This window comes from Vigna radiata, chromosome 7 (assembly GCF_000741045.1).
Source record: "Vigna radiata var. radiata cultivar VC1973A chromosome 7, Vradiata_ver6, whole genome shotgun sequence".
Lineage (NCBI taxonomy): Eukaryota > Viridiplantae > Streptophyta > Magnoliopsida > Fabales > Fabaceae > Vigna > Vigna radiata.
In genome coordinates, this window is record NC_028357.1 from 47,250,401 (window position 1) to 47,260,951 (window position 10,551).

Here is a 10,551-nt window from a genome sequence, read left to right on the forward strand (position 1 = left end):
ATTTTTTATTTTTATTGATAAAAATATAAATTTTGTGATAAAAAGTTGTTTTAAAAAATTAATTATTATTTTTTTATGTGAACAGTTATTTTTATTAATATTTTATTATTAAATAAAGTTTTTTTGATAAGATGAAATAATTGAACTGAAATTAGAGAAGATGTAAGAGTAGATACAGTTCTCACACTTAACTGAACTGTAACGGTTATCAGTTCAGTTTTTAAAAACTGAACCATAAGATAGTATACTGAACTGCTGTTAATAGAAATGGATCACTTATTTTTAGTACAATATAGTACAGTTAACTGCAGTACACTACAGATCAGTTATTTTTGTCCAGCTCTACTCTTACTTTGTATTATTTTCTGTTTACATATAACATACCATTATAATATATGGATAAATCACAAACAACAAACAATAGAATAAGATAATCCAATTAAAATAAACCAATACAAATATCTTTATGAATTAAATACTAACAAAGTTAAAAAATCTCATCAAATTACCATTCAATACCCTAAACTTAATTAGTATAGCACTTCTTCCCTAATAGTCACTATATTATCATCATCCACAAAAAACACATTTTATTTCAAAAACTTTAATATAAATAAAATGTGACTATTTTATCTTAATTTGTATTTATGAAAACAATTACATTGAATGATTTTTAGAAAAGGTTTCAAAGAAATGATTTTTATATAATGGAAAACAATCGAGTATCATCTATAAAACTATTATTGCTCTTAATCGATTAGGTCCTTATACATCAAACCATTTCTTTAAAGTCAATGCTTTCCTTTGGCGAACTGGAAAGTTTGAAAGCATGTTATCTCATCTTAAACCCTATATATTATAATCTCTAATAAATATATAAGGCTTCAGAAGCCAAGAAAATGGATTCTCTGTTTTTAAATTTAGATGCTTTTAAGCACTCATTGTGAAAAGTAAACTTAGTTATTCTTTCTAAATTTATATGCTTTTAAGCACTCATTGTGAAAATGGATTCTCTGTTTTTTAAACTTAGATGCTTTTATTACATTAATTCATATTGCTTAAATAGTAAATATTTTGATTATAAGAGGCCATAGTACTCAAAACAGAATTAATTTTCATGTCATGTTATTTTCTTATGATATATGTGTTAACTAAAAAAATGTCTCACATCAGAAAAAATAAGAAAAAATAAGAGATGGACATCAGTTTATATACACATAAGATACCTTTATTGATAAAAAGTTTTTTGGAGTGGTACTAAAAGTAAATCCGTGAGAGCTTGGTCATAGTTACTTATTTATCTTTGTAATTTGTTATTCATTTCAGCTCAACACTTACTATATCATTCAGTTTATTTAGATGCTTGTGGGTGTTATAGGCTTGGCCATAGTTACTTATTTGTCTCTGTAATTTGTTATTCATTTCAGCTCAACACTTACTATATCATTCAGTTTAGATGCTTGTGGGTGTTATACAGTTGGAACTACACCAATATGATGAAAAGATGTGTAACCACAGTTTCATTATGAATGGATGATGAGTGTATATATTCATTATACAGGAATAATGCCTCAAAGAAGGGATTAAGAAACCACCAGATGATTGGTGCGATGAACTAGGATGATTTATGAAGAAGAAGCACTGATATGCAGTGCTACTAAGGAAGCATATGTACCACCTTTGTTAAGTAAAGTCTCATGCTTTCCTTTCTCTGCAATGACTCCATATTCAACCACTGCAATTGAATCTGCATCCTTTATTGTGGATAACCTGTGAGCCACCACAACTGTGGTTCTATCCAGCCTCACTCTGTCAAGTGCATCCTGAACCATTCTTTCAGACTCAGCATCAAGTGCACTGGTGGCTTCATCTAGCAGTAATATTTTTGGACTCTTTACAATGGATCTTGCAATTGCCACCCTCTGCTTCTGTCCTCCTGATAATTGAATCCCTCTCACCCCCACTAATGTATCATATCCCTGTATATGCATATGGTGTTTAAATAGGTAGTTATTCAAAATTATACCATATAAGTTTATGTTGAACAGTGTGCAAGTTACCTGCTGCAAACTGCTAATGAACTTGTGTGCATTTGCCAGTTCTGCTGCAGCTACAATTTCAGCTTCTGTTGCATCACCACCTTTTCCATATGCAATATTGGCTCGAATGGTGTCATCAAACAACACAGGCTCCTGGCTCACCATACCCATCTGCTGCCTAAGCCATTTAAGTTGTAGCTTTTGCACTTCTGTTCCATCCAGTGTGATTTGACCTGAATCTGGGTCGTAAAATCTCTGTAACAGTGAGAGCATTGTTGACTTTCCACTTCCACTTTTACCTACCAGAGCAACAGTCTGCTTTCCATCAAAGTTTCAAACTCTTAGATTATTAAGAAAGTTTGTCTGAAAGAATCATGTCTTCCTATTTAAGCATCAAACCATTAAACAACGTGACTAGTTACCTCTCCTGCATGAATAGTCAAGGAAAGATCTTTGAGTACAAGAGCATTAGGCCTTGTTGGATACTTGAAAGTGACATGGTGAAACTCAATCTCTCCCTTCACTTCTTGTAATGTCATTCTAGATTCATCACTGGGATCTATTCTTGATTTCTGATCAAGAATAGCAAATATAGAAGCAACAGAACATTTTGCTTTACTGGCAGCTGGGGTCAGGAAGCCAGATTGCGACATTGCTATGGCTGCCATTATTATAACATAAAATACCTGGAGAATATGAACTTAGCTATTGAGTTGTCTGTGTTGTTTGATTTAAAAGAAATTGTAATTTATTTGAGGTACGTAGTACCTTATACTCTGTCAGCAAAAAAAATTAGATTATTAAAAAGCTTAAAACCTGAGATTGTTGTAAGGATAGAAACATAGGAAAATAACTCACACGGAAAACATCTGAGAATGATGCTTTGCCATTCTCAATTAGTCTTGCTCCAACATAAAAACCGCATGCATTAAAAGCGTACAGAAAGAAGATTGATAGACCAAAGCCGGCTCCGCTGATTAAACCTAGCTTTATACTTGTCTTGATTGGTCCTAAACATTTGTTCTGGTATAACTCCATCACCTTCTCTTCAGCACAGAAAGAGGCAACTGTTCTTATATTCCCTACTGCTTCATTTGCTACTTGACTTGCTTCCTCATATAGTTTCTGTGGAACATATAAAGCACAATAACATTGGTCCAAACACAAATAATATATAAGTAGTAATAATCAAACAAGGAAAGAAATTAATATACACAAAGATGTTGGATTATTGATCTAAAGTTTCCCTTCACCCTTTTCCCACTATCTATGTCTGAAATTTAGATATTTTCGAAAGGTTCCGTGGAAGTAATAGATAGTTTGATATCAGTAAGGTGCAAACCTTTGCATCTGTGCTGAAACATTGCATTGACTTCATTTGCAAATATCCATTTAGTAACACCAGTGGTACCAAAACTAGAATGATTAGAGAAAGTTGGCAGTTTGCCTGAAAGGCAATTACCAAGGCTGTCAATGCTGTCGAGATATCTTGAATCAACAAACCAAGAGCATCCCCAACCATAGTTCTAATGGAAGCTGCATCAGTTGACAGCCTTGCTCCAAGAACTCCACTTGAATTTTCAGCTTTATCAAACCAGCTCATTTCCATGTGAATTATTTTCTCAAAGCACATTAGCCGGATCCTTTTTATCAACTTAGAACCAGCTACACCAAAGAAGTAGGACCTTAATGGAATAAGTATGAAGGCAGCGATACCAAGGGCAACAAATATTAATGACCAAAACTTTGAGTCTTTACGGAGTTCATCTGCAGGCTCAAGGAAAGTGTTTATCATGTTAGAAAGCAAAAGCCCCATAGTGGGTTGTACTGCGCCAGTTGCTGCGGCTGCTAGAGTTCCCATGAGTAACACTAGGATTTCAGGTTTGTTAAGATAAGCAATGCGGAAAAACGAAACTTCTCGAGGCGTATGTGATGTTGCTGACGGAAGAACTTCAGGCCATTCTTTTGGTGTTTGAAAGCGATCTGGTGTGATAGGCATGGCATTGGACGTTTTGAATGAGTGCTGACTGCTGTTTTCTCTTCCAGATGATTGATCGCTGAAAGTTAGAGGCAAAGAAAATTGTTGGCTCAATTGTTGTTCAGAATCTATTAAGTTTTCTGGCCGGCCTGAGTCGTTTGCTTCATGCTGTTCTGACTCCCTTCTAATTTCTTGCAATCTAATGAGCTGGCTAAAAGCTCCATCAGGATCATTAGTAAGTTCAGCATATGAACCTAATCAGTTGAAAATATGTAAGGGAGAAGCATATGTACATCTCAAAGAAATTGAAGATGTGTGTGGGGAGAGAATGACTTGAAAACATACTGTTATACTGAGTGTCACTTCGGTGGCAAGAGAATATATATTAGTATGTATACCTTTTTCTTGTAGTTTTCCTTTATGAATAACTGCAATGATATCAGAATTCCTGATCGTGCTTAAGCGATGGGCTACAATGACAGTTGTTCGGTTGATCATAATTCTGTCTAGTGTCTCTTGCACCACTCTCTCTGATTCTACATCAAGAGCACTTGTGGCTTCATCAAGGAGAAGAATTCTTGGGTCTTTTAGAATTGCTCTTGCTATAGATATTCTTTGTTTTTGACCACCAGAGAGCTGAGTTCCACGCTCGCCGACCATTGTGTCAAGCCCCTAAACAAACTCACAATGTTAAGAAAATAATGAGATAAACATGCCTCTTGATGAATACAGCAAATTTTAAGAAGTTGAAAGATGAATTGTGAGCTCACATGTTGAAATTCATCAATGAACTTAATAGCATTAGCAAGCTCAGCTGCAGCTCTGATTTCTTCTTCTGTTGCCCCATCCTTACCATAGGCAATATTTTCTTTAATGCTACCAGTAAAAAGGACTGGTTCCTGGCTGACAAGGCCTATTTTCTGTCTGATCCATTTCAATTGAAATTCTCTGAGGTTGATGCCGTCAATGAGAACTTCACCGGTTTGCGGATCATAAAATCTTTCAATCAAACTAATAACTGTTGATTTCCCACTGCCACTTTGCCCTACCAATGCTGCAGTAGTGCCACTTGATATTGAAATTGAAAATCTATTGAATATTTGTTCATCAGGTCTTGAAGGATAACTAAAGCAAACCTCCCTAAGTTCTATATCTCCTGAAATGTCATCTAGTTGTTGACCAGAAGAGTCATAAGCATCAATATCTGGCTGCCTCTTTATTGTTTCAAACATTTTAAAGGCAGCAGCTTTTCCTGCAGAAAATGCTGTTAAGCTTGGAGATGCCTGCCCCAGACGCCTGCAACATAAAATTATACCAGAAAATGTTATCACAATTGCCAGCCAAGCTTGGAACAGAGGTTGAAAGATATTGATTGATGCATCCACAATATAGAAGGTAAAGCAGAGAAGATAACATACAAACAACCAGTCGTTATTGCCCAAAACACACCAATGACTTGTCCTCCTGAGTAACCTTTCTCTAATACCATCTTCCCTCCAAACCATACTGCCAAACCATAAGTGCAGATTGAAAATAGTTGAAATGAAGCCATGCCAAAACCACTAACCACGCCCTCTTGCACTGAAATCCTGTAAGCTTTAGTTAAGTATCGATTGTATTGAGCTATAGCTTGCTTCTCACCTGTAAATGACGCAACCTGCAAGGGAATAATGCATGTATGACACTCTTGTAGCGAGGAAAATAAAAGCAAAATAAGGTATATTCTGAATGTAAGCATACAGTTCGAATTGAACCAATTGTCTGCTCCACTACAGTTGCTGCCTCAGAATAAGCAGCTTGTCCTCGAGATGCCATCTTTGAAAAAGCTAAGCTCATCATGGAACCAGAGAGGACAAGAAGAGGAACAGAAGAAAGAAGGACAAGGCTCAGAAGCCAACCCTTGGTGAAGGCTAAGGTTAGGGCTCCTAGAAAACTTGACACACTCTGTATGAACTTTCCTACCTGAGATATCACCCAAAAAGAGAACGAAAAATTTAACTCCAATAATAGTTTGATGAGATTGTGATGATTTTGGATTTGAAGAGTGGTTCGTTAATACCTTCTCTCCCATGGCTTCTTGAATAAGAACTGTGTCCCCTGACATCCTTCCAACAACCTCTCCACTGTTGGTTTCCTTGTCAAAGAAACTGATATCTTGCCTCAAAATTGCTTTGAGGTATAAGCCTCTTATTCTTGCAGCTTGTCTCTCCCCAGTGATCACCCAGCAAGACACCTCTGCAAAATTTAAGAATGTGTCACTGAGTACCTCTTGCCATATTTATATTAAATTTATTCTATCTTTACAGTAAGAAAAATCAGCTGAGTATTTGGCATGCTTACGCAAGAATGCTGCTAGAAAGGCAACTGCGCCTATGGATGCAATCTTCAGAGACACCTGATGATGAAACGAAACTCGAAAGGTTATGACATGAAACTAAGCAGAATTTCAAGTCTAAATTTTTGCTTTGAAACTTAATTCATGCAAAGACAGTTATAAGCTAGTAAGAAGCTTATATAATATCAGTATTTTTCTCCTTTCTCCTTTTCAGTCCTACAACTTTTTTCTTTTGTTTTCTCTAGCAAGTTTTCAAATCATTCCTCTCACACTATTTTCATAGTTTCTTTCCAAAAGACATTTGACAGCATTGATTATTAATGAACAGGATCTAGGGATTACCTTAGAAACTTCATGAAGTACTTGTTTATTATCAACATGTCCTCCCAAGGCATCAATCGCATCTCCAACAAATATAGCCAGTGAAGGCGTACAGATTCCATTAGCAACAGCACTTATTGCCCCAACAAGCATCAGAAGAGAGTCCTGAGAGTCTGCAAATGAGAAAAGTTTGTAAAAGGGTACTGTTTTGTTGATTTCATTCTTCACCTTGTTTTCCTTGGAATCCTGCATCATGTCAACCATCTTTTCTGTTGTATATTTGGACCCTTGAACTTGTGTTTGATCACTTGTTGCTATCATCTCAATTGAAGTCATATCTGCATCCAAGGAAAACTTCTCTTGGTTTTCAACTTGCAAACACCACTGAAAAACCTCTGCACAAGACTGTTGTGCACTTCAGTGGTAACGCAGCCAAATTTAAAATTAGAATGAAATCCAAAAGTATATCTATGATGTGTTTTCCAAATGCCATGTATTATAATATTTAAATTCTGAGCTAAGAAATCATATGCTGCCACATTAAAATCCTCTTATTCATCAATGTCATTCTTTTTGCTTCCATGTCAAAGCATTCAACTTGCTAACATATAGACCACTACTCCAATAGTGTGGTCGGCCACACTGAAGATCTTGTGTTGCTCCATAATAAGTGTTTTCTAAAATTAGTGCAGCTAATAGTGTGTACACTGATAATGAACAAACGGGCTGAGATTCAACTGTCAGGTTACTCCGTCATCCTAATATGACTATTGCAGTGTGAAAAGGTTTATTAGTCAATTTCTGGATAATTATTTTTCAGAAAAAAAAAAAAAAAACTAATGAACTAGTTTTATGGGAGTATTTTTTTTTTGTCTATAAAACTTAAATTCAATTTCTTATATTTAAGAGTTAAACCTCATTTCACTCACATTACCAACTTGTTAATTTCTTTCTTAGTATTTAAAGTATCTAGAAAAAAATAATTATACTTTTCACATGAGAAGTTTCTTTTGGAGCAATTAAGAAGAGTTTACATCTATAAAACTTTTCTATTTTTTCCTTGAAAAATCAATTTTAACTACCTAAATATATTTTTCTCGTGTGTCTCATAAGTTAAATATTTCAGTTCATTTTTTTTTTATTTCTAAATATTTATTTTGATAACAGTTGGAACATTTTTCATAATATTAGGATAAATTATATTTAAGTTTAATTAAGTTTTAAGTACATAAATTTACATGTTTTTAATTTAATTTTTATTAAAAAAAAATTCATTTTATGAAGAAAATGTCTCAAACTCTGGTGTTTTATTTCTTATTAAAATAAAACCATCCTCTTATTTTATAAGACTTTTTTTTTTCTAGTTTTAGATCCTTAAATTTTAAACTATTCTTTTAAAATTGATCATGTCTAATCCCAAGAGTAATTTATATATCATTTTCTAAAAGACATTTTAAAGCACTCCAAAACTATTTTTTCAATCCTCTTCAAATTATAATTTTGACTAAAATTTGTATTAAAAAATTATATAAAAAAAAGAGTTAATAAAATATAGTTTATAAATTTAGCTCTGTTTTCTTTTTTAATAATTCTCATGTCAAACATCACTATTATTACATGAAAATATATAAAAGAAAAATTAAATTAACAAAACATAATAGGTTGGGTTAAAAGTAAATCGCCGTCTGTGGGGATCGAACCCACGACCACGTGGTTAAAAGCCACGCGCTCTACCACTGAGCTAAGACGGCACTGCTGAAGATTTAGTTTTGCTTATTGTTAATTAATTAATTTAACAAAAACTTTCCATTTCATATTTTATTCACCAAGTTATTCTGCTCATAATAATATGCAAAAAATAAAAGGTAAATGCATTGATATAGAAGTTCTAACTTTGAAGTTAATGAATGAAAAAAATTTAGGATCCATTATTTTGATACCTTATATTTGACACTCATTTGACACTGTCACGTGTCAACATGTTATTGGTTATTTTTTTTTTTTTAAATTTGGTCTGAAAAATGCAGAGGTTTTCAGAGAAATTGTTTTCCTTTTCTACCCCTGGGCATTTTGAGTTTGAATGTGAAGGATTGGTTCTCTCTCAGAATTGGTTTCTCTCTCACATTTATCGTGTTCTCCATTAGCGGTCACAGACTCCTCTTCTCCACTGTCGTCGTCTCCATTGCTCTCCAGTGGTCTGAAATGGCAAGTTCCGGATTGGAGCATCGCTGGACGAAGGTAAGTACCTTTATTGTGGGTTTGGGTATTTGGATTTGTGTTTGGGTATTCGGTTTTAGGTTTGGGTTTAGGGTTTTTTTGTGGTTTCTTGTGGGTTGTGTATGGTGTTTGTTTGTTATTTGATTTTGATTGTTATTTTGTTATGGACAGTTGAGTGTGCGTCATTCATTTTCAACCATGTATATTAGCGCTCTCAACGAACGGTTGACAGAGGACCAAAGGGAAGTCATCTCCAAGACTCCATTTTTTTTGTTTTTAGAGTTCAGCGGTAAAGTGACATTGAATGCTAAACTTTTGTGTGAGTTAACCAAGACATGGGTGGATTCCACCAACTCTTTTTTATTGCAAACAAGCATTTCAATATCAATGAAAATGAATTTTGTTCAAGAATAGGATTGAGTGTAGATGGTGAAAGCATAAACTTGAAGCATTCTCCAGTGGGTAATAGTAAATGTGTGAAGTATTTAGGTCAGGACATAACCCATTTGAAATTCATTTTCAAATTTTTGTTGAAAAAACACAACGGAGCATCCGAGGGAAATCCCTATTGATTGGATTTCCATCAAGGGAAAATCTCTCCAACGCCCAGGCCTACAATATGATGAAAATCTTCACTAACACATATATCAGAATGTACAAAATTCATATAATTGACTTCAACAACTACAACAAATACAACAAATTTTACCTGCAATACCGCAACATTGCCACTTAGACTTAGCGAACTACGGATTTGTCCAGCCAATAATTTTTTCATGCCTTTATTCAAACTATCAACTAGGTGTTTATGTACACCGGTAGCCCAATCATATAAACAGAGGCTATCTAGGTCATCTAACACTCTTGATGGCATGTTTGCTACTACCTTAGACTTTCTAGGAAAGAAAAACACAACCAAACAAACAAATATATACAACCTACAAACAACATCAATGTCTGTGTTTTTGTCTAAAACAATCACATTAAACGCGTCAACCAAGTCATTCAAAGACGTGNTTTTTCTGTTAAACATTTCTCCAACCAAACCTTCTATACATTCATCAAACGGTACTTCTAAACCACCTATACCTAAACCCGTCGTCATGAAAACATCTAAAACGCTAAATGGAACCAACTGATGACTTAGCCTAAAGCTAACGTCATGCCCGGCCCCCCGACATACCATCACCTTAATTAACTCACAGTTTATGTCCACCTTTTCACGTAGGTACACACACCACCTGAAAGGTGTCTCACAAATTCGTAGAACATGATCTTCTCTCAACAAACGATTCATTGCAATGATATAAGATGTATCCAAAGAAGTACGAACCCTCCACTACAACACATAAAGAAAACATTGTTAATATTAACAACAAATTATCCAACTAAATAATAGTAACAAACTTTATCTTACATTTGGGATTGAGGAAGCCATTCCAACTGAACTCAAAATCAAAACACCAAAGAGGCCAAATATCAATACTTGGTTAGGGTTTACAAAAATAAAATTAACCCCTAAACAGCAACATTATAATGAGAAGCGAACTGATTTATAAAAACCCAAACCACCAAAACGCGACAATGGCAGCAAATGAGGAAACAAACACGACCACCAACCAAACCAAAAACCACAATGCCACAGTACGGGCTTACCTTCT

The 10,551-nt window shown here is 34.6% G+C and overlaps 1 protein-coding gene and 1 non-coding gene across 2 annotated transcripts; both read right to left on the reverse strand.

Moving 5' to 3' along the window:
• Window positions 1-1,537: 1,537 nt before the first annotated feature.
• Window positions 1,538-7,204, reverse strand: LOC106765806 (ABC transporter B family member 5). The gene is made up of 12 exons (XM_014650548.2): window positions 6,695-7,204; window positions 6,358-6,412; window positions 6,077-6,252; window positions 5,758-5,979; window positions 5,436-5,674; window positions 4,788-5,313; window positions 4,416-4,689; window positions 3,382-4,271; window positions 2,898-3,164; window positions 2,462-2,725; window positions 2,061-2,354; window positions 1,538-1,979 (listed from the first exon to the last, which is right to left on the reverse strand). The coding sequence occupies exons 1-12, from the start codon at window positions 7,007-7,009 to the stop codon at window positions 1,626-1,628; spliced, it is 3,876 nt and encodes a 1,291-aa protein (XP_014506034.1). The 5' UTR covers window positions 7,010-7,204; the 3' UTR covers window positions 1,538-1,625.
• Window positions 7,205-8,352: 1,148 nt separating this feature from the next.
• TRNAK-UUU lies at window positions 8,353-8,424 on the reverse strand. Its single transcript has one exon. It is a non-coding gene; the product is annotated as a tRNA-Lys (tRNA).
• Between the last annotated feature and the right edge of the window lie 2,127 nt (window positions 8,425-10,551).